This window comes from Mobula birostris, unplaced genomic scaffold, assembly GCF_030028105.1.
Source record: "Mobula birostris isolate sMobBir1 unplaced genomic scaffold, sMobBir1.hap1 scaffold_348, whole genome shotgun sequence".
NCBI classification, from domain to species: domain Eukaryota; kingdom Metazoa; phylum Chordata; class Chondrichthyes; order Myliobatiformes; family Myliobatidae; genus Mobula; species Mobula birostris.
In genome coordinates, this window is record NW_027276549.1 from 114486 (window position 1) to 140146 (window position 25661).

Here is a 25661-nt window from a genome sequence, read left to right on the forward strand (position 1 = left end):
AAAGGTTGAATTCTTTAGGGCTTTATGCCCTAGAACATACAATATTGAGGGGAGATTTGATAAGATATATACAAAATTATGAGATGAATAGATAGATAGGATAAATGCAAGCAGGCTTTTCATAATGAGGTTGGGTGACACTAGAATTAGAGGTTATGGATTAAGGATGAAAGGTGAACTGTTTCATTTCAGGACTTGTTTCTGTGCTGTTGTGTACTTTGACTCAATGGTCTTACGACTCTATTGACATCAGGCTGACCAGCCTATAATATTCTGACTTATTCTTAGAGCCTTCCTTAAACAACAGAACAACATTAGCGATCCTTTGGCACTTCACCGTTGGCTAAAGATGGTTTAAATATCTCTGTTAAGGCCCCTGCAGTTTCTGTGCTAACCTCCCTTGGGGTCTGAAGGAACACCTTGTCTGGCCCTGGGGATTTATCCACCATAATTTGCCTCAAGACAGCGAACACCTCCTCCTCTGTAATCTGTATAAGGTTCATGACCTCACTACTGCTTTTCCTCACTTCTATAGACTCTGTGTCTGTCTCCTGAGTAAATACAGATGTAGAAAATTCATTTAAGATCTCCCCCATCTTTTTCAGCTTCCAAGCATAGGTATCCACTCTGATCTTCCAGAGAATGAATCTTGTTCCTTGCTATCCTTTTGCTCTTGATATATCTGTAGAAGCCCTTAGGGTTCTCCTTCACCTTGTCTGCTAAAGTCACCTCATGCCATAATTAAGTGGTCCTAATTTCCTTACATGTCCTCTTACATTTCTTATACTCAAATATCTTATTTGTTCCTCCCTGCCTCTACCTGCTGTGCACCTCCTTTTTCTTAACCAGGGTCTGAATATCCCTCAAAAACCAAGGTTCCCTAAACCTTTTTTCCTTGCCTTTTATTCTGACAGGAACATATAAACTCGGTACTCTCAAAATTTCACTTTTAAAGGCCTCCCACTTACCAAGTATACCTTTGCCAGAAAACAGCCTGTTCCAATCCACACTTGCTAGATCCTTTCTGATGCCATCAAAATATCCTTTCTCTATTTAGAATATCAGGACCTTATGATCACTAGATGCAAAGTGTTCCCCTACACAAAACATCTGTCACCTGCCCTGTCTTATTCCCTAATAGGATCTAGTATCGCACTCTCTCTAGTTGGCACTTCTGTGTACTGATTAAGGAAACATTTGACAAATTCTTTCCCATCCAGCCCTTTTACAGTATGGGAGTCCCACTCAATATGTGGAGAGTTAAAATCATCTACTATCATAAGTTTGTTTTTTGCAACAGTCTGTGATACCTCTACAAAGTTGTCGTCTAAATCCTGCGGATTGTTGGGTGGTCTATGATATAATCTTATTAACATAGTCATACTTTCCTTATTCCTCATTTCTACCTATAAAGCCTTACAAGATGAGATCTCCCTTCTGTCCTGTCTGAGCACTGCTGTGACATTGTTATCCAGATGCATTATGGTTTGGTATGGCCACTGTTCTGCCTGAGATGACAAGAAACTGCAGAGTTGTGGACACAGCTCAGCACATTACAGAAACTAATCTGCCCTCCATGGACTCTGTCTATAAATCTTGCTACCTCAGTTAAAAAACAGCCAACATAATCAAAGTTCCTACCCGCCCCAAACATTCTCTCTTCTCCCCTCTCTCATTGGGCAGAAGACACAAAATCTTGAAAGCATATTGACTCAATTGACTCAAGTTCAGCTTCTACCATGTTATAAGACTATTGATTATAAGGTTATTATAAGACTTGTATAATAGATAGTGCCTAGACTCTTGACCTCACAATCTATGTAGTTATGAGTTTCCACGTTATTTTCTGTCAGCACTACACTTTGTCTGTAGCAGTTACACTTTATACTGTATTCCATTATTGTTTTACCTTGTACTGCCTCAATGCACTGTGTAATGAATTAATCTGCATAAACAGTTTGCAAGACAAGCTTTTTATTGTACCTTGGAACATATAACAGTAATAAACTAATTCCGATTCCAGTTCCAGATACCAGTGTCTTACATGGTCAGTTCTCCTGCAGGTCATTCATCTGTGACAATTGGCTCAGAATTTCTCTCTCTATTAGCATGGGCTGACCTTGGTATGTCCTACAGCCTGGTTTTTCGCAGCTTTTATATTACTTTAATTAATAACCCTCAATAACCTATCAACCAGATGGCTCATCAGATTATCAACAGAGCAATCTTGGCCCCAATCTGTTTAAACTATTCTCTCCCAGCTCTCCTGAGTTTAATATTTGCACCTGTTCCCTCCCTGCTCAATCTGAAATGTAGCCTTTTGTTTTCCTGCTCACCTTGAAGTAGTTGTGGAGATCGTCCGAGAGGAAGGTATAAAACATCTGCCTATCCTTTGTATTACTGAGCCGATCATGGAAAACTCTGGTCACCTCGTGTGCAAAGAGAACCACTGCCTTGTTTTTGGAGACAATGTCTGTTTCGTCAGCTCGGAGTAGGCCATCGATCACCTGCAGAGAGATCAGCAACTGCTCTTCACAGACGTCACATGTAAATGAAAGGCCCATATGACACACACAGATGCATACACATATCCACACACACATGGACACAAACACCATCCTGCACACACAGATACATATATACACACATACATCATGCATGCATGTATACACAAATACAAGGAAGAAAAGCAGGAGTTGGGTATGTGCCCGTCATTCAGTGAGACAAAGCTGCTCCACTGCCTCATTCATTTCCTTGCTCAGTCCCCGTATTTTGCGTTTATAATATTTGATGTTTGATCTTACCCCTTACACTGCCATCTATGGACATCCACAGAGCATGTTTGCAGAACTGTGATAAGTGTTCAATCTCCAGGGAGAACAGATACCCCATCAATCTCTCAGTGCTCACACTTTCCTCAATTCCACTTTTCCACTAGTCTTTGATTCTTTAGGGAACAACCACTTCATTCTTGGAATTAACATGTTGAATTGACACTGCACTGAGTCCAAGGAACATGCCAGAAATCCAAATGAAGTCTCAGAAAAACCCTGTGCTGTCATAACAAGACTTATGTTTCCCCAGGAATCTCTGTGCAGTAAAGACCAACAAAAGGTCAGCCTTCTTATTACTTGTTGTATTTGTATCTCATGAACCACAGATCCGGATCCCTCACTGTATCAAAAACTAAGTAACCTCACATCTTTTTTTTAAATGTATCCACATTCTGCTACTTGGGTGTCACTGAGAAAGTCAGTATTTATGTTCATCCCTTGCGAAGTTGAGGGCTAGTCTCCCTTATGAACTACAGCAGTACTTGTTGTTCTATATACACAGTGTTGGCACGTGGCCAAGTGGTTAATGCATCAGTCTAGTGATCTGAAGATCACTAGTTCGAGCCTCAGCTGAGGCAGCATGATGTGTCCTCGAGCAAGGCACTTAACCACACATTGCTCTGCGATGACACCAGTGCCAAGCTGTATCGGCCTTAGTGCCCTTTCCTTGGACAACATTGGTGGCATGGAGAGGGGAGACTTGCAGCATGGGCAACTGCCAGTCTTCCATACAACCTTGCCCAGGCCTGTGCGCTGGAAACCGTCCAAGGCACAAATCCATGGTCTCCTGAGACTAACGGATGCCTATATATATATTTATACACATACACAGGAAGAGGACAACCCTCATGTGATTGCTATACATTTAAACAACTCAGAGTTTATAAACCAGAAAACTACCCATTATGGATCAGAACTGAAGAAGCTTCTTGGATGAGTGGCGAAACATCTTCTAGACAACACAACAAGACCAGTTGCCTGAATTTACTACTGCTTGATATGTTGTAGCCACAGTATTTAAGTGACTAGCCCAGCTGAGTTTTTGGTCAATATTTATAGTGGGGATTCACAAGGTCATAGAGCTATACAGCACAGAAGGTGGCCCTTTGGCCCAACTTATTTGTGCTGACCAAGCTGTCTAATGACCGAGTTCCAATTTCGTCCATATCCCACTTGGTGATGAATATGCCATTGTATGTCAAGGACAGGTGTTTAGATCTGATCTGCAGGACAAATTCTACCTGACACCTTTCCACCCATTCCTGAATATTGCCCAAATTAGGCATCAATTGCTTCATTTGTAGAGGAGCTGGGAAGGGAACTAAGCATTCTACAATCATGAGCAGACAGCCTCACTTGTGAATGAAGGTGACTGATGTAGCAGCTGAGGATGGTTGGAGCAGGTTCTGCACTAAGGAACTTCTACAACAATATCCAAGGACTGGGATTTCTCATATTCTCACACAGATGGAGGCAATTTGGCCTTTTGAGCATATGGCAATCCTATCAACCTCATCCTTCACTCTAAAGAAGAAAACAAGAAAATAGGAACAGAGATGGGTCAGCTAGCACTTCAAGCCTGCCCAAACAATTAATATTATCATGGCTGCCGCATTTTTGAGGCATCTCGTTTTGAAGGTGTCCTTGATGCTGGGGAGGCTAGTGCTCATGATGGAGCTGGCTGAGTTTACAACTTTTTGCAAGTGTCTTTGGTGATGTACCAATTCTTCTCAAATTCCAAATGAAATGTAGCCACTCTCAAGCCTTCTTTGTAATTGCATCAATATGGTGGGCCCAGGATAGATCCTCAATGATGTTGAACCCAGGAATTTGAAGCTGCTCATACTTTCCATTTCTGATAACTCGATGAGTACTGGTGTGTGTTCCCTTGTCTTACCATCCTGAAGTCCACAATCAATTCTTAGGTCTTAATAATGTTGAGTATTGAATTGACTTTATTTCTTACATCTTCACATACATGAGGAGTAAAAATCCTTACATTACATCTCCGTCTGAATGTGCAATGTACAAATTATAGTAATTTGTAATAAATAGTATGTATAGTAAGATATACAATGGAACAGTTAATATAGCTTAGAAATACAATTGTGTCAGTGTGAATTAATCAGTCTGATGGCCTGGTGGAAGAAGCTGTCCTGGAGCCTGTTGGTCCTGGCTTTAATGCCATGGTACCGTTTCCCAGATAGTAGCAGCTGGAACAGTGTGTGGTTGAGGTGACTTGGGTCTCCAATGATCCTTTGGGCCCTTTTTACGCACCTCTCTCTGTAAACGTCCAGAATAGTGAGAAGTTCACATCCACAGATGTGCTGGGCTGTCTGCACCACTCTTTGCAGAGTCCTGCAATTGAGGGAAGTACAGTTCCCATACCAGGCAGTGATGCAGCCAGTCAGGATGCTCTCAATTGAGCCCTGTAGAAAGTCATTAGGATTTGGGGACTCATACTGAACTTCTTCAACCGTCTGAGTTGAAAGAGGCGCTGCTGTATTTTTTTCACCACACGGGCAGTATGTATAGACCAAGTGAGGTCCTCGGTGATGTGTATACTGAGGAACTTAAAGCTGTTCACCCTCTCAATCCCAGATCCATTGATGTCAATGGGGGTGATCCTGTCTCTGTTCCTCCTGTAGTCCACAACCAGTTCCATTGTGACATTGAGGGAGAGGTTGTTTTCTTGATACCACTATGTAAGGGTGATGACTTCTCTGTAGGCTGCCTTGTTATTATTTGAGATTAGGTCAATCAATGTAGTATCATCTGCAAATTTAATTAGCAGGTTGGAGCTGTGAGTGGTGACACAGTCATGGGTGTACAGAGAGTAAAGGAGGGGGCTTAGTACACAGCCCTGGGAAGGAGCTCTTGTGTTGAGGGTCAGAGGGACAGAGGTGAGGGAGCCCACTCTTACCACCTCCCAGCGATCTGACTGGAAGTCCAGGATCCAGCTGCACAAGGCAGGGTGAAGGTCGAGGTCTCTGAGCTTCTTGACGAGACTGGAGGGAATTATGGTGTTGAATGCTGAACTGTAGTCCAAGAACAGCATTCTCACATAAGCATCCCTCATCTCCAAGTGTGTAAGGATGGTGTAGAGCTGTGGCTATTGCGTCACCCATTGATCAGTTGTGTCGGTAGGCAAATTGTAAGGGTTCCAGTTTGGGTGGCAGCATGCTGCAGATGTAATCTTGACCAGACTCTCAAAGCATTTGCTTATTATCGAGGTGAGTGCAACAGGATGACAGTCGTTCAGACATGTTACCTTGGTCTTTTTAGGTACAGGGACAATGGTGGATGTTTTGAAGCAGGTGGGCATTCTACACAGGAAGAGGGAGAGCTTAAAAATGTCTGAAAACACACCAACCAGTTGTGCTGCACACACTCTGAGTTCCCACCCTGGGGTGCCGTCTGGTCCTGCAGCCTTCCAGCTGTCCACTCGTTGGAAACGCCTGCATACGTCAGCCTCAGAGAAGACCAATGTGCAGGTTGCATTGGCAGCTCTCCTCAGCGGCTCAGTGCTGGCAATATTGAATCAAGTGTGAAAAAAATTTAGCTCATCAGGGAGAGAGGCAAGGATGTTGGCAGCACCACTGTGTTTAGCTTTGAAGTCTGTGATGGCATGCAGACCTTGCCATAAGCTGTGTTGTTGGTGGAGAGTTGTGTCTGGATCTTGTCCCTGTATTGTCATTTTGCTGCCTTGATGACTTTGTGTAGATCATAACTGCATTTCTTGAGTTCCTGGTGGTTGTTTCTGTGACACCACTGAACCAGCTGACCTATCTTGCTCCTGTATGCCTCTTTGTCATTATCTGAAATTCTACCAATAATCGTTGTGTCATCGGAAAAAATTATAGAAGGTGGTTGAACTGTGCCTCGTCACACATTTTTGTGGATGTAGGGAGAGTAGAGCAGTGGGCTAAGCATGCGTGCTTGAGGTGTGCCAGTGTTGATTGTCACCGAGGAAGAGATGTATTTCCAATCCGCACAGACTGTGGTCTCCCAGTAAGCAAGTCAAGGATCCAGTTGCAGAGGGAGGTACAGAAGTTCAAATTTTGGAGTTTTTTGATTAGAATTGAGGGTACAACTGTGTTGAACACTGAGCTGTAGTCAATAACTATAGCCTAATGCAAGTAGTACTATTGTCCAGGTGATCCAAGACCAGGTGGAGAACCAGTGAGATTGCATCCGCTATAGACCTATCATGGTGATAGGCAAATTGCAGCACCTCTGCAAGTGCTTCACTGCAGTAGATATGTGTGCCACTGGACGATAGTTGTTGAGGCAGCTCACCCTGATCTTCTTGGGCACTGGTATGATTGCCTCCTGTTTAAAGTAGACAGAAACCTCCAACTGTTGCAGTGAGAGATTGAAGATGTCCTTGAGCATTTCCACCAGTTGGTTGGCATATGGGAGTGAGATAAATCAGCTCATTGAGTGGTGTTGCAGAAACAAGCTTGCACTCAACGTTATTAAGACACTTCTGCAAGAAGTTTTCAGAGCCCATAGGGTAGTGCATATTATGCCTTTATTTAAGAAGGATGTCAAATAAAATGCCTGCAAGTGACAGACCAGTAAGTCTAACATCTCCTGGGGTTCTTTGAGGATGTAACAGGCAGGGTAGACAAAAGAAAGTCAGTGGATATTGTTACTTGGATTCTCAGCAGGACTTTAACAATTGGCGCACATGAGGCTGCTAAACAACATAAGAGCCCAAGTATTACAGGGAAGGTACAGGCATGAATAGAAAATTGGCTAACTGGGAGGAGTTAAAGAGTGGGAATAAAGGGAGCCTATTCTGGTTGACTGCTGGTGACTAGTGGTGTGCTGTAGGCATCGGTGTCGGGACCACTTCTCTTCACGTTGTATATCAATGACTTGGATGACAGAAGTTATGGCTTGGTGGCTTTATGGCTTTATTTGCAGATGATAGAAAGATAGGGAAGAGCCAGGTAGTGTTGAGGAAGCAGAGGGTCTTCAGAAAGACAGACAGATTGGGAGAAAAGGAAAAGAAATGACAGATGGAATATAGTGCAGGGAAGTGTATAGTCATGCTCTTTGACAGAAAGTAATAAAGACATAGATTATTTTCTGAATGGGGAAAAATTCAAAAAATGAAGGTGCAAAGGGACGTAGACCATAAGACATAGGAGCAGAAATAGGCATTCAGCCCACCGAGTCTGCTCTGCCATTTGAAATGGCTGATCCCAGATCCCATTTAACCCCATGCACCTGACTTCTCACCGTATCCTTTGATGCCCTGACCAATCAGAAAACTATCAACTTGCGCTTTAAATATACCCACAGACTTGGTCTCCACCACAGTCTGTGGCAGAGCATTCCACAGATTCACTACTCTCTGGCTAAAATATTCTTCCTCACCTCTATTCTAAAAGGTCGCCCCTCAATTTTGAGATTGTGCCTTCTAGTTCTGGATACTCCCAGCAGAGGAAACATCCTCACCACATCCACCTTATCTGGTCCTTTCAACATTCAGTAGGCTTCAATGAGATCAGCCCACATTCTTCTAAATTCCAGTGAGTACAGGCACAAAGCTAACAAATGCTCCTCATATGTTAACTCCTTCATCCCCGGAATCATCCTCGGGAACCTCCTCTAGACTGTCTCCAATAACAACATATCCTTTCTGGGATATGGGACCAAAACTGTTGACAATAATCCAAGTGCAGCCTGACTACTGTCTATATAAACCCCTAGCATGATATTCTTGTTTTTATGTTCTACTCCTCTTGAAATGACCGGCAACATTGCATTTGCCTTCTTTACCACAGACTCAACATGTAAACCTTCTGGGAATCTTGCACGAAGACTCCTAAGTCCCTTTGCACCTCTGATGTTTGAATTTTCTCCCCATTTAAATAATAGTCTGCTCTATTGTCCCTTTTACAAAAATGCATTATCATACGTTTCCCAAGACTACTCCATCTGCTACTTTTTTGCCCATTCTTTTAACTTGCTTAAGCCCTGCTGCAATTGCATTGCTTCCTCAGCAGTACCTATCCCTCCACCTATCTTCGCATCATCCGTAAACTTTGCCACAAAGCCATCAATTCCACTACCTAAATCATTGACAAACAATGTGAAAAGTAGCTGTCTCAATACTGACCCCTGATGAACACCACTAGTCAATGGCAGTCAGCCAGAAAAGGTCCCTTTTATTCCCCCTCGCTGACTCCTGCCTGTCAGTCATTCCTCTATCCATACCAGTATTCTTCCTGTAACACCATAGGATTTTATCTTGTAAGCAGCTTCATGTGTAGCACCTTATCAAATGCCTTCTGAAGATCCACTGCCTCTCCTTTGTCCACCCTGCTTGTTACTTCATTGAAGAACTGTAACAGATTTGTCAGGCAAGATTTCCCTTGACAGAAACCATGCTGACTTTGACTTATTTTATCACCGAAACTTCATCCTTAATAATGGACTCCAGCACTTTACCAAACACTAAGGTTCAGATAACTGGCCTATAATTTCCTCTTTTTTGCCTTCCTCCCTTCTTATAGAATGGAGTGACATTTGCAATTTTGCAGTCCTCTGGAACCATGCCAAAATCAAGTGATTCTTGAAAGATCATGACTAATGCATCCATTATCTCTTCAGCAACCTCTCTCAGGACTCTGAGATGTAGTCCATCTGGTCCAGGTGACTTGTCCACCTTAAGATCTTTCAGTTTGCCTGGCACTTTTTCCTTTGTAATAGCAATAACAGTCACTCCTGCTCCCTGACACTCATGGACCTCTGGCACACTGCTAGTATTTTCCACAGTGAATACTGAATCAAAGTACCCGTTAAGTTCATCTGCCATTTCTTTGTCCTCCATTATTACCTCACCAGCATCATTTTCCAGTGGTCCAATATCAAACCCCACCTCCCTTTCATTCTTTATATAACTGAAAAAACCTTTAGTATCCTGCTTTATATTATTGGTGAGTTTACTCTCATATTTCATCTTTTCCCTTCTTATGACTTTTTAGTTGCCTTTGGTTGGATTTTAAAAAACTTCCAGTCATCCAACTTCCCACTCACATTTGCTATATTATATGCCCTTTCCTTGGCTTTTATGTAGTCCTTTGCTTCCCTTGTCAGTCACGGTTACCTATCCCTGCCACTTGAGAACAACTTCTTCTGTGCAGCACATTATCCTCCGCAACTTCCGCCACCTTCAACAGGACCCCACCACTAAGCACATCTTTCCCTCTCCACCCCTTTCCACTTTCCGCAGGGATCGTTCCCTCCGCGACTCCCTGGTCCACACGTCCTTCCCATGGATCTCCCACCTGGCACTTATTCCTGCAAGCGCAAGTGCTACACCTGTCCCTACCCCTCCTCTCTTGCCACCATTCAGGGCCCCAAACAGTCCTTCCAAGTGAGGCAACACTTCACTTCTGAGCCTGCTGGGGTCACCTATTGCATCTGGTGCTCCCAGTGCAGCCTCCTCTACATTGGTGAAACCCGACGCAGATTGGGGGACCACTTTGTCGAGCACCTCCGCTCCATCCATCACAACAGACAGGATCTCCCAGTAGCCACCCACTTCAACTCTGCTTCCCACTCCCATTCAGATATGTCTATACATGGCCTCCTCTACTGCCACGATGAGGTTAAACTCAGGCTGGAGGAGCAACACCTCATATACCATCTAGGTAGTCTCCAGCCCCTTGGTATGAACATAGAATTCCCCAACTTCTGGTAATTCCCTCCCCCTCCCTTCCTCTATCCCTATGTCACTCTGCCCCCTCCCCCAGCTGCCTATCACCTCCCTCATGGTTCCGCCTCCTTCTACTACCCATTGTGTTTTCCCCTATTCCTTCTTCACCTTTCCTGCTTAACCCCTCCCTCATGGTTCCGCCTCCTTCTACTACCCATTGTGTTTTCCCCTATTCCTTCTTCACCTTTCCTGCTTATCCCCTCCCTGCTTCCCCTCCCCCACCCCTTTATCTTTCCCCTTACTGGTTTTTCACCTGGAACCTACCAGCCTTCTCCTTCCCACCCTCCCCCCACCTTCTTTATAGGGCCTCTGCCCCTTCCCTCTACAGTCCTGATGAAGGGTTCCGCCCCGAAACGTCGACTGATCTTTTCCATGGATGCTGCCCGACCTGCTGAGTTCCTCCAGCTTGTTGTGAGTGCTGCTTTGACCCCAGCATCTGCAGATTATTTTGTGTGAACTTCTTCTGTGGGACAGATCTATCCTATGCTTGTGAACTATTCCCAGAACTTCAGCCACCTCTACTCTGCCATCATCCTTGCCTGTATCCTGCTCCAATCCACCTGGGCAAGCTCCTCTCTCATGCCTCTGTAAGTACCTTCATTCCATTATGATACTAATAGTTATGCTTCTCCCTCTCAAATTGCAGAATGAATTCAATCATATTTTGATCACTGTTTCCTAAGGGTCCCTTTATATTAAGCTCCCTAGTAAGATCTTGGTTATTACACACCACCTAATCTAAGATAGCCTTTCCCCTAGTAGGCTCAAGTACAAGCTGCTCTAAAAAGCCATCTCATAGGCATTCAACAAATTCCCTCTCTTGTGATCCGATACCAACCTGACTTTCCCAGTTCCCTTGCATATTGAAGTCCCCCATGACAATTGTGACATTACCCTTATTACGTATCCTTTCCAGCTCTCTTTGGAATCTCAACTCCACATCTTGGCCACTATTTGGAGGCCTACTGATGATTCCCATAATGGTTTTTTAAATCTTGCAGTTTCTTAATTCCACCCACAAAGATTCAACATTCAAGGATTTAGGAGTCCTTGTGTAGAATTCCCAATATATCAACTAACCGGTTCAGTCAGAGGTAAGGAAGGCAAATGAAATGTTAGCATTCATTTTGAGAGGACTAGAATATAAAAGCAAGGGTGTTATGTTGAGGTTTTATAAGGTATTGATCAGACTGCACTTGGGAGTATTATGAGCAGTTTTAAGCCCCTTATCTAAAGAAAGCTGTGCTGGCATTTGAGACGGTCCAGAGGAGATTGACGAGAATGATTCCAGGAAGGAAAGGGTTAATGTACGAGGAGTGTTTCATGGCCTCTGGTCCTGTATTCGGTGGAGTTCAGAAAAATGTGAGGGGGGGGATCTCATCGAAATCTATCGAATATTGAAAGGCCCAGACAGAGCATATTTTTCCTATTGTGGGTGAGTCTAGCACCAGAGGGCATAGCCTCAGAATAGAGGGACGTCCATTTGCCTACGTCCACACTACGCCGGATAGTTTTGAAAACGCCGATTTCGAGTAAAAACCACAGGCGTCCACACTAAGCATTTTTCAAAATATCTCCGTCCACATTAGGCGGATGTTTGGGCGAATCTCGGAAACGGTATACTTAGTGCGTGTTTGTCCAGTTACAGAGTAAAAAAACTTTAACGGAATTGCTCTTGGCTGTCGCGCAGGAGGACTTAAAAAATAATACTGGAGCGTATGGAGGCAACCGACAGGGAGTTCACGGACAGTATGACCCAGCTGACAACGAACATTGAAAAACTGACTAACTCTAAAAAAAAAACGTCTGCATCAGCGTTATCTTGTATTTCCATACAATGTTACATTAGGCTGTTACACATCTATTGTCAGAGAAGTACTTACATAAATAGGTAAACCACCTTCATACAAGCAAGGACAGAAAACGGGGCGAAGTGAGTATACTTACTCACTTCTTCACTTCGTTGTTAAAACAACGAACATCTGTTCCGGCACGTCATGACAGCGTTTTTAAATTTAACTCTCACGCCGTTCACACCGACTGCGCGTTATAACAGCTTGCGCAGTACCAGGCAGAAGCAGAAAAAAAGCATTGTTGTTGTGTTGTCATGACAACGTTTTTAAATCTCTCCGGTTATCCCGTACACACTAAGCCGGATATTAAGCGTTTTCAGATTTATTCACTCTGGAGAGTGTCTTCGAAAACCTCCGTTTACGGGGGTTGAAAACGCCGGCTCAGTGTGGATGGGAGGGCAAAACGAAGAGAAAAAGCTTCGTTTTCAAAATTATCTGGCGTAGTGTGGACGTACAGCATGCAGAGAAATTCTTTAGCCAGACGGTGGTAAATCTGTGGAATTTTTGTCACAGACAGCTGTGGAGTCCAAGTTATTGACTATATTTTAAATGAAGATTGATAGGTTTTTGATTATTCAGGGCACCAAAGGTTACAGGGAGGAGGCAAGAGAAAGGAGATTGAGAGAAATAATAAATCAGCCATGATGGAATGGCAGAGCATATTGGATGGGTCAAATGGTCTAATTCTGTTCCTGTGTCTTATGGTTTTACCTATGGTCGGCAAGTTACTAGAGAAGATTCTGAGAGATAATCCGGAAAGACAAGAGTTGATTGAGGTAGTCAGCATGGCTTTGTACATGGGAGATCATGCTTATAAACTTGATAAGGATTTTTGATGATGTGACCAGGAAAGTTGATGAGGGAAGTGTGGTAGTTGTGGTTTATATGGACTTTGGCAAGGCTTTGGATAAGGTTCCACATGGTATGCTGCTTTGGAAGGTAGATCACATGGAATCCAGAGAGAGCTGACTAAATTGGATACACAATTGGCTTGATGGTAGAAAGCAGAGTTGATGATGGAAGGTTGTTTCTTGGACTCGAGGCCTGTAACTAGTGGTATGCCAGTGGTCAGTGCTGTATCATCTGAATCAATGATTTGGATAAGAATATAGAAGGCATGAATAGTAAGTTTGACGACGATGTTAAAATAGATGGTACAGTGGACAAAGAAAAGGTTTTTATCAAAAATTTTGGGATCTTGATCAGCTGAGCGATTCGGAGATCCGTATGGGCAATAGTCACAAGGGATGGTTACACCACCCACTCCTTCAGGCTATCAGGAGTAGAGGTCCATGCGAGTCCAGAATTTGAGGCCCAGGTGCTTAGTGGTAGAAAGTCAACAATTCTGGAGTTTGGGTTGGTCGAGACCTTAAAGTCAAATCTGTGACAAGCAAGTCCTGAGGTCGAGGCCCGAAGGTCAGACTTGTGATCAGCAAGTCCTGATGTCGATACTCCGACGTCAGCAAAGTTCAGAGGGCAAAGCCAAAGGTCAAAGTCCAGTGCTCAGCAAGTCAGGAGGTAGAAAGACTGAAAGGTTGATGACCAAAATTGGTGTGTCCAGAGATAGAGGGTGAGTTTGTGCCAGAGACTGGAGGTTGGAGACCTGATGTTTACAAATCTGTAAGTCTGTACCAGAGACTGGAGGTTGGAGACCTGAGTGTGTTAGTGGGTGCATTTCACTGTATGTTTCGATGTACATGTGATAAATAAATCTTAATCTGAATCTGAGTAAGTGGGCCAAGGAATAGTAAATGAAGTTTAACTCTTATGTGCAAGCTGTTGCATTTTGGAAAGTCAAATCCATGTAGGACTTTCACAGCAAGTGGCAGGACCCTGGGGTGTGTTATAGAATAGAAGAACCTTGGAGTACAAATACACAGTTCAATGAAAGTAAGTGGGTAGATGGGATGGTGAAGAAGGTTTTTAGCATGCTGGTCTTCATCAATCAGAGTATTCAGTACAAGAATTCGGAGGTTAGGTGAGGCCACATTTCTGTTCAAATTTGCTCACTCTGCTACAGGAGCATCGGATACTGTAGATGACCACAAGAAACTCACGGGTGAAGTATCACCTCACCTGGAAAGACCATTTGGGCCCCTGAATGATAGTGAGGGAGGAGGTGTAGGGGCAGGTGTGGCACTTGTTCCACTTGCAAGGGTAAGACCCAGGAAGGAGATCAGTGGGGAGGGATGAATGGAGAAGGGAGCCACGTAAGGAGTAATCCTTGTAGAAAACAGAAACTGGGCAGGGGGTGGGGAGGTTGGGAGAATTGTGCTTGGTGGTGGGATATTGGAGATGGTAGAAATTATGGAGAATTAGAGGGTATAGATTTACGGTAAGAAGGGAATGATTTTATAGGACTTTTAGGGGCAACTTTTTTCCCCATATAGCATGGTGTCTGTGTAGAGTAAATATCTGAGGCAAAAGACATTTGCACAGGTATGTGGATTGGAAAGATGTAGGTGGTTATAGGCTAAATGCTGGCAGATAGAACCAGCTTAGATGGAGCATTTTGTTCAGCATGGATCAGTTGGGTCAAAGGACCTATTTCAATGCTGTGTGACTCTGTGATGGCCTCAACTCCTCTTGTGAGCTATTTCCCTATACCCAATTTACTCACCTACTTTCAAACATCCAGCTACCAGCCAGGTCAGTGAAACCAGAGATTCACCATATCCTCTCACCATTCTCTCTTACACCACCTTTATTTTCCTACCATTCACATGAGAGGTAATTCACAATAACCAATTAACTTGCCAGTCTTTGAAATCTTGGGATGTGGGAGGAAACTAGAACACTCTGGGAAATACATGCAGGGAGAACATGCAACCTCCACACAGCAATGGAAGTAGAAACTGAACCCAGATCACTGAAATTGTGACCCTCACACAGGTCTACAAGAGCAAGTCAGAGGGTAGGAATCCAGTAAAATCTTGAAGCCAGTAACTCACCTTTTAACTCCCCAAAGCCTGCCCACCCTACAGAAAGCTCGAGTCAGGAGTGCAGTGAAACACTCGCCATTTGCCTGGACGAATGCAGCTTCAACAACGCTCTAGTGACTTGACACCATACAGGACATAGCAGCCCACCTGAGAAGAACCCATCCCAAACTATCCACTCGCTCCACCACTGATGCACCGTGGCAGTAATCTGTACCATTACAGGATGAACTACAGCAGCTTGCTAAGACACCTGCCACAGCCACCATCTCTACCAGCTCGAAGGACAGCCAAAGCTTGTGGAACTGCACACGTGGAACCGTACTATCCTGATATCACGGTTCCGTCACCATCACTGGGTTAAAGTCCTGGAACTCCCTGCCTATCAGCATTGTGGGGATACCTACTGCTGAACGGATCCTGACCCGGATCTGGGCCATACCCTCCAAATATCCGGACCTGCTTCTCATTTTTTTTTTTGCGCTATTTTACTTTCTCTTTTCTATTTTCTATTTATGATTTATAACTTAAAATTTTAATATTTACTATTGATTTGTACTCCAGGGAGCACGAAGAGCAGAATCAAATATCGCTGTGATGATTGTATGCTCTAGTGTCAACTGTTTGGCGACAATAAAGTATAAAGTATCTTAAGGGCTGCAGCAGTTCAAGAAGACAGTCCACGGCTACATTCTCAAGGGCAACTTGGAATGGACAATAAATGTAGACTCAACCTACGAAGCCCACATCCCTTGAATGAAAATAAACATTGCAATATTCAATCTTATTTCCACCTGCTGAACCTACTTGTATTTTTCTGCACACTCTTCATGGTGCTTTTCTCCACCAAGTTTCATGTCAGCAGCATAGAGTAGGACATATATATTGAACTGTTACAACCATGCTTACTTGCAAATATACACACTGGCATACATGGATACCCACACATACAGAAGAAGCATAAATAAATGCCAAATTGGAGTCTGATTTAGGCAAAATGTGATGGACTGGCAGTGTAGGAGACCTTACCTTCACCAAATCTCGCATGTTGAATGTGTAATGGGGATTGACTGGTGTGGGTAACATGTACCAAGACATTTTGTAATACATGCTAATCGCAGCAGATACCAACTGCTTCTTGCAGTTCTGGACAACTGGCATGAAGTTATGGCTCTCCAGATAACAGCCAACTTTAACCTGAGGAAACAAGAATTCCAAGAGTACCAAAATTCATAAACTGACCATGTGGATTCTAAACCTGTCACTGGGATGCTTTGGAACAGTTTGATGGGATAGTATAGAGGGAGCTTTACTCTGTACCTACAACCCTATGCTGTCACTGCAGTGAGAGTATGTGACAGGTGAGTCTAGAGGCAGCAACAATCTACTGGTAGAACTCAATGGGTCTGTGGGAAAGAGAAATTAATGTTCCTTGTTGAGCCCCTGCTTTAGCTAGAGAGTGGTGAATCTGTGGAATTCATTGCCACAGAGGGCTGTAGAAGTCAAGCTATTGGGTGTATTTAATGCAGAGATTGATCAGTTCATGATTGGTAAGAGGTTTAAGGATTTTTGAGGAGGAGGTGACAAAATGGGTTTTTAAAAAAAATCAGTCATTATTGAATGATGGAACAGACTTGATGGACTGAATAGCCTAATTCTGCTTCTATATCTTATGGCCTCATTGTTGCTTTGACAGGACAGCATTGAGGGAGCTTCAGTTTGTGTCTAACGTGTGCTGTTCCTGCCCTGGGAGTGTGTGATGGGACTGTGTAGATGGAGCTTCACTCTGTGTATAATCCGTGCTTTGATGTATGTTAGAGAGAGTTTCAGTTTGTATCTAATCGGCGCTGTCCCTGCCCAGGGGAGTGATGGAACCTGTGTCTAACATGTTCCCTGCAGGATCAAGCACTTACCTGGAAGATGTGCTGCATTGACTTGGTTGAGGGCTGGGGCAGGGTGAAGGTGCAGAAGTGTTTGAGCAAACGTTGACTGAGCTCACTCCGTGCACCACCCGGAGGTGCACAAGCTGCCACCAGGGTCAAATCCTCCACTTGCTTGGTGTGGGCCAGAGCGGAAAGAGCAGGAAAGACATGGTGAGACACCAGCAATCAACTTGAACATCTTGCACCCAAGCACAGGCACAAAACTCGCGGTAAGGGCCCATTTTGTCCCTGACCCTACTGGTGACCATAAAACCCATGCATTCAAGGGACTAAAATCTGGCTTGGTGATGGGCAGTGATAGTTGTTGAGTGTGTTTGAGAATGTAAAGATACCACTGGGGTTCCATAGGGCTTCACAGTAATTGTTCCCTATAGGAATGTCCTCCTTGAAAATATGTATCCATATTTCATAAATCAAAAAATATGGGTGAAATATATATTTTGATCCAATGCTTTGTGATGAGGGTGGGGAGAGTTAAGTTGAAAAGCAGCTTTCTAAATTGGAAACAAAAGTCCCAAAAAAAGAATCAATGGTGTTACAGCAGAATGTGTAAATCAAATAATTCCTAGTCTCTGGGACAGAGAATTTCAGATTTATCACCTTCTGAGAGAGAAAGTTCCTCCTCATTTCCAATTTAAGTGGATGGTCCTTATTCTAAACCTATGCTCCCTGGTTCTAGATACCCCCAACAGGAGTAAAATCCTCTCAGCACTCACCCTGTCAGACTCCTCATAATGTGATGTTATGATAAAATCCCCTCACAATCTTCTAAATTCCAATGGGTTTCAGCCCAATTTGCTCAACCATTCATCAACTCCTCCATCTTGAAGTCAACCCGATGAATCTATTCCCCACTGCCTCCACCATAACATAGAACATAGAATTGTACAGCACAGTACAGGCCCTTTGGCCCACAATGTTGTGCCGACTCTTAAATCCTGCCTCCCATATAACCCCCCACCTTAAATTCCTCCATATACCTGTCTAGTAGTCTCCTAAATTTCACTAGTGTGAAACGAATAAGCACATCCTTTCTTAAATACAGAGACCACAACTGTACATGGTCTCACCAAATCACTTATAAAAGTTGCACCAAACCTTTCCCACCTCCAGAGTCATTGAATCAAATAGCTAAACAGCACAGAAATAGGCCCTTTGGCCCAACTAATCTCTGCCAACCAAACTGCCTAACTGAGCTAGTCCCACCTACTCCATACACCTTGCAAGAAAAGTCAACATTTGTAACTGACAGCTGTCACCAGTGGGATTCTGCAAGGCTTAATACTCAGCTCTTTGCTTTTCTTTGCATATATTAATGATTTAGACTTGAAGGCAAAGTCTGAAGCGCAAGAAGGCAGCATCTATCATCCAAGATTCCCATCATCCAGCCAGATAACAGCTGCTTCCCTTCAACCATTCAGTTCTTGAAGCAATCTGAATAACCCTATTCACTACTTCAGTATACCAACACTACAACCCCTCTGATCACTCTGCACTACAATGGGCATTTTTTGTTTTAATTGTGTTCTTTCTTGTAAAACATGGGTATCAGTTACGCTTAGTTTATGTTTTTTTCTTGTGAGTGCTGCTTAACTGATACTTTGTGCCTGTGAAACTGCAAATAAGTTTTTCACTACACTCGTGGAAGATATAGGTGGCCTGGTTAATTGGGCAGAGAAGTCCAAATTGAACTAATTCAGCGAATTTAGGAAGTACGAGAAAGCAAGGGAATATTCAGTACGTTGGAGGATTGTGGGAAGTGCAGAGAGACGTGGGGACTTTACATTACGTGTTCACAGATTCTTAGAGGTAGCAGGATAGGCAGCCATATGATGCTAATTATTTTTGAACTACATACGTGGTTCTCAGGCCATAGCCTGAGGACCTTGTACAGTTCTGGTCACCACATTACACATGTGCTTGCACTGGAGAAGGGTGCAGAGGAAAGGATGATAGTATTAGCATGATTTGAAACTTTAGCTTCGAGGGGAGATTGGATAGGTCGTGTTATTTCTTTAGGAACAGAAGAGGCTGGAAACTTACTGAGGGGTATAGAATTATGAGGAGCCAAGTAATAAGAAATCAGAAGGCCTATTTCCCTAAACGAAGAATCAAGAAACTTGAAGGCATAGATTTAACATAACTGGTAAAAGGTTTGGAAGGAGGATAAGAATTTTATTTTCATCCAGAGGGTGGTGAGGTATGGAACCTCCCCACATTATACACTCAGTGTGTACTTGAAGAACTGTGACCTGCAGGGCTATGGAGCCAGTGCCGGAAAGTGGGAATAGGATAGGTAGTGTTGCCTTTGACCTGACAGTGCCACAATGGACTGAAAGCCACGTCTAATCTACCCCAGCGTATCCTTCAACCCACTGTATCTATGCCAACCTATGACTAATTCCACATCCTCTATTCCTACGTATTCAAGTACCTGTACAGATGACTCTTAAACAGTACCACTATTCCTGTCTCCACCACCTCCTCTGACAGCTCATTCTCAATACCAAACACTGTGAAAAATTTACCCTTTAGGTTCCCTTAAACCTCTGTCCCTCTCACCTTAAACCTATGCTGTCTAGTTTTACACATCCCTGCTATGGGAAAGAGGCACTGGCTATTTACCTTGTGTGTGTCTCAGTTTTGTGTCACCTCTGAGCCTCAATTGCTCCGACAGGAACAGACCTACACTATCCAATCACACCTAGTAACTCAAGTGCTCCAATCCAGGTACCATGCTTGTGAATCTTCTCTGCACCCTCTCTGTCTTAGTCACATCTTTCGTATAGTTTTGTGACAAGAACTGTACATAATACTGCATGTGCATAGAAACATAGAAACATAGAAAATAGGTGCAGGAGTAGACCATTCGGCCCTTCCAGCCTGCACCGCCATTTATTATGATCATGGCTGATCATCCAATCAGAACCCTGTACCAGCCTTCTCTCCATACTCCTGATCCCTTTAGCCACAAGGACCATATCTAACTCCCTCTTAAATATAGCCAATGAACTGGCCTCAACTGTTTCCTGTGGCAGAGAATTCCACAGATTCACCACTCTCTGTGTGAAGAAGTTTTTCCTCATCTTGGTCCTAAAAGGCTTCCCCTTTATCCTCAAACTGTGACCCCTCTTTCTGGACTTCCCCAACATCGGGAACAATCTTCCTGCATCTAGCCTGTCCAATCCCTTTAGAGTTTTATACGTTTCAATCAGATCCCCCCTCAATCTTCTAAATTTCAGAGAGTACAAGCCTAGTCGATCCAATCTTTCATCATATGAAAGTCCTGCCATCCCAGGAATCAATCTGGTGAACCTTCTTTGTACTCCCTCTATGGCAAGAATGTCTTTCCTCAGATTAGGGGACCAAAACTGCACACAATACTTCAGGTGTGGTCTCACCAAGGCCTTGTACAACTGCAGTAGTACCTCCCTGCTCCTGTACTCAAATCCTCTTGCTATGAATGCCAGCATACCATTCGCCTTTTTCACCGTCTGCTGTACCTGCATGCCCACTTTCAATGACTGGTGTACAATGACACCCAGGTCTCATTGCACCTCCCCTTTTCCTAATCGGCCACCATTCAGATAATAATCTGTTTTCCTGTTCTTGCCGCCAAAGTGGATAACCTTACATTTATCAACATTAAATTGCATCTGCCATGAATTTGCCCACTCAGCTAACCTATCCAAGTCACCCTGCATCCTCTTAGCATCCTCCTCACAGCTAACACTGCCGCTCAGCTTCGTGTCATCCGCAAACTTGGAAATGCTGCATTTAATTCCCTCGTCTAAGTCATTAATATATATTGTAAACAACTAGGGTCCCAGCACTGAGCCTTGTGGTACCCCACTAGTCACTGCCTGCCATTCTGAAAAGGTCCCGTTTATTCCCGCTCTTTGCTTCCTGTCTGCCAACCAATTCTCTATCCACATCAATACCATACCCCCAATACCGTGTGCTTTAAGTTTGCACACTAATCCCCTGTATGGGACCTTGTCAAAAGCCTTTTGAAAATGCAAATATACCACATCCACTGGTTCTCCCCTATCCACTCTACTAGTTACATCCTCAAAAAATTCTATGAGGTTCGTCAGACATGATTTTCTTTTCACAAATTCATGCTGACTTTGTCCGATGATTTCACCGCTTTCCAAATGTGCTGTTATCACACCTTTGATAACTGACTCTAGCATTTTCCCCACCACCGATGTCAGGCTTACCGGTCTATAATTCCCTGGTTTCTCTCTCCCTCCTTTTTTAAAAAGCGGTGTTACATTAGCCACCCTCCAATCCTCAGGAACTAATCCAGAATCTAAAGAGTTTTGAAAAATTATCACTAATGCATCCATTATTTCTTGGGCCACTTCCTTAAGCAATCTGGGATGCAGACCATCTGGCACTGGGGATTTATCTGCCTTTAATCCCTTCAATTTACCTAACACCACTTCCCTACTAACATGTATTTCCCTCAGTTCCTCCATCTCACTCGACCCTCAGTCCCCTACTATTTCCGGAAGATTATTTATGTCCTCCTTAGTGAAGACAGAACCAAAGTAGTTATTCAATTGGTCTGCCATGTCCTTGTTCTCCACGATCAATTCACCTGTTTCTGACTGTAAGGGACCTACATTTGTCTTAACCAATCTTTTTCTTTTCACATATCTATAAAAGCTTTTACAGTCAGGTTTTATGTTCCCTGCCAGCTTTCTCTCATAATCTTTTTTCCCTTACTTAATTAAGCCCTTTGTCCTCCTCTGCTGGACTCTGAATTTCTCCCAGTCCTCAGGTGTGCCGCTTTTTCTGGCTAATTTGTATGTTTCTTCTTTGGAATTGATATTATCCCTAATTTCCCTCGTCAGCCACAGGTGCACTACCTTCCCTGGTTTATTCTTTTGCCAAACTGGGATGAACAATTGTTGTAGTTCATCCATGTGATCTTTAAATGCATCCTAGCCAGAGTTTTGTACAATTATTACATGATGTCCCAAGTCTTACACTCAGTGCCTCAGCCGAAAAAGGCAAACATGTTATGTGTCTTCTTCAATGCTCTGTCTACCTGTGTTGTACTTTCAGGGAACTACGCACTTGTACGCCCACTGTTCACCAACATTCCCCAGGGCCCTGCCATTCACTCTGCAAGTCCTACCCTGATTTAAACTTTCAAAATGTACTTCTTCACACTTATTTGAATTAAATTCCATCTGTCATTCGCATACGCTTTTAATTGAGATCCTGTTGTGACCTTAGGCAACTTTCTTCAGCGACAACTACACCACCAATTTTGATGCCATTTGCAAACTCACTAATCATGTCACCCACATTCTCAACAAGTCATTAATGCAGAGTATATGACAAGCAACAGTGAAACCAGTACTAATTCCTGCAGCACACCTCTGGTCCAATAAACAACCCTCTACCACCACCCTCTGCTTCTGTCCACAAAAGGCTAGCTCACCCTAGATCCCATGGATGGCAGTGAACTTCCTGAGAGTTGTTGGATCTGTAATCTGCTTGGAAAATGGTGAGCATCAACTCCCTCTAACTTGTGCCTTGTAGATGGTGGGAAGGTGTCAAGAAGTGAGTCACTCACCACATGACCCTCAGTCTTTGACCTGTTCTTGTATACACAATATTTGTCTGGCCACATTATTTCATTTATTCTGATTAAATAGCTTGAAAACACATGAATAGAAAAATAAGAAACATACCAGCCACTTTAGATTCATAACATCGAAGAATCCACCGAGGTCAAGAAATTGACGGATTAGCTCAAGCGGAGGCTGAGCTCCATACTTCTCCACAGCAGGCATGTTCAGGTCATCGACAAACACAATCACCTGACAGGCACAGTGAGCAACCAACAGCACAGTGGTGACAAGCATGTACACTGACCAAGATCAATAAATACACAGAGCTGGGAGGACAGTGAGTAAACACAGAGTAACACTGTTTACTGATTGGGAATATACTGTGTGTGCACTGCTGCTACATGGAAAACACACCGGGAGTATTGAGAGACTGAGACACACTGGAAATGTACCGAATACACACCATGAGTATACACTGAACACACAGTGAGAGTATACAGAGTACACACTGGGAGTAAACTGAGGATACATTGGGGTTACATTGAGTACACACTGGTGGTACATCGAGAACACACTCAGGTACACTGAGACACTGTGGATACATTGAATATACAGTGTGAGTATACAGAGAACACACTGGGATTAACAGAGTAGACTGAGAACAGTGTGGGTGGGGGGAGCAGGGGTGCACTGAGAACCCATTGAGAGGACAGGAGGTAAACACAGGGTAGACACTGAGTAGGCGATGGCTGGAGGAACACTAAGACTACACTGTTTACTGATCGGGAGTATACTTCGTTCACATAAGGGGATATAGAGTATACATTAAGAGTATACTAAGTACATACCATGTGGGTACAGAGTACATACTGGGAGTACAGCAAGTATACATAGATAGTATGATGTGTACAAACCAGGAGAACACTGAGTGTCTGCCAGGAGATCACTAAGTACATACTGGGGTACACAAAATACACTGAGTACACATTGGGAGTACAGAGTAAGCACCTGGAGCACATTCAGTATACTGAGCATACATTGAGAAAACACAGAGCGCACCTGGTAGCAGATTGACTACATACCAGGATGGATTTTAGTAAAGTGGTTGACAAGGTTCCTTATGACAGGCTCATCCAGAAAGTCATCAGGCTGAGATCCATTGAAATTTGGCTGCATGGAATCGGAACTGGCTTGTCCACAGAAGGAAGAGGGTGGTAGCAGATGGGGTGTATTCTGCCTGGAGGATGGTGACTAGTGGTGTTCCACAGAAATCTGTCCTGGGGCCCCTACTCTATGATTTTTTATAAATGACTTGGATGAGGAAGTAAAGGGGTGGTTTAGCAAGTTAGCAGATGACACAAATGTTGTGGTTTTGTGGATAATGGAGGAGATTGTCGCAGGTTACAATAGGATAGACAGGATGCAGAGCTGGGCTGAGAGGTGGCCTATGGAGGTCAGTCTGAAAAAGTGTGAAGTAATACTCTTTGGAAGTTTGAAGTTGAAAGCAGAGTACAAGGATTAATAGCCATGTGGAGAAACAGAGAGTTTTGGGGTCCATCTCCAGAGATCTCTCAAAGTTGCCAAACAAGTTGTTAGGGTGGTTAAAAAGGCACATAGTGAGCTGGCCTTCATTAGTTGGGAGAGAGATTTCAAGAATTGCTGCTCTGTAAAACTCTTAGAGTATTGCTTTCAGTTCTGGGCACCTTGTCGCAGAAAGGATGTGGAAACTTTAGGGATGGTGCACAGCAGATTTACCAAATGTTACCTGATTAGAGAACATGTCTTAAGATGAAAGACAGAACGATCTAGGCTTTTTTCTTTGGAGTGACTTGATTGAGGTGTATTTGTTAGAGATTATGAGAGGGATAGATAGAGGGAACAGCTAGCTCCTCTTCCCCAGGGAAGCAATAGTCAATACTAGAGGATTTCTATTTAAAGAAAGCATAGGAATGTTTAGGGAAGATGTTAGACGTAGGCTTTTTACACAGAGTGGTGGGTTCCTGGAAAGCACTGCTGGGGATGGATTTAGAGGATGATACAAAAGGCAACTTAAAAGAGTCTTAGATAAGTACACAGATAGAAGAAAAATAGAGGGTTATGGGTTGTGTAGGAGGGAAGGATTAGATTGATTGTGGAATAGATTTATAAAGGTTGGGACAACATCATGGGCCAAAAACCAGTACCGTGCAGTACTGTTCTATGTTTTAGACCGCGCACATACTGGGAGTGCATTAAGTACACACTAGGGTTACACTGATCACACACTTGCGGTATACTGAGTCGACACACAGGAGTACATTGATTATACACTGGCGGTACTCTGAATACACACAGAGAGTATCCTGTGTACACATGGGCTGTATATTGAATACTGTATTCTGAATACACAGCAGAAGTTCACTGAATACACACTGGATGTACAATGAGAATACACTGAGGGTATACCAGGGTACACCAGGAGCAGACTGTGAGTACACCTGAGCACTCTCAATACACACTGACCTGGGATACTCTGAACACGCACTGGCTTTATGCTGAGTACACACAGGGTGTACATTGAGCACACGCTGGGAAGTCAATGGGTAAACACTAGGGGCATATGGAGCATGCACTGAGAGAACACCATGTAAAAGCAGGGGTTATACTGAGTACATACTGGAGGTGGACTGTGTACAAACTTGGAGAACACAGAATAAACACTGGGAGTACACAATGTGTTACACTGAATACACACTGAGACTACACATTTGGGGTACACTGAATACA

General features: G+C 43.6%; 1 protein-coding gene across 1 annotated transcript in view; it reads right to left on the reverse strand.

Moving 5' to 3' along the window:
• LOC140193014 (dynein axonemal heavy chain 6-like) overlaps positions 1-25661 on the reverse strand; it is a gene marked incomplete at its 3' end in the record, with an annotated part of 382778 nt that overhangs the window by 57626 nt on the left and 299491 nt on the right. Inside the window, exons 43-46 of the mRNA XM_072250467.1 lie at positions 23016-23144; positions 17275-17415; positions 16391-16558; positions 2337-2507 (exon numbers count right to left, since the gene is read on the reverse strand). Of these exons, the coding sequence (XP_072106568.1) occupies positions 2337-2507; positions 16391-16558; positions 17275-17415; positions 23016-23144 (609 nt within the window). The remainder of the gene's footprint in view (positions 1-2336; positions 2508-16390; positions 16559-17274; positions 17416-23015; positions 23145-25661) is intronic.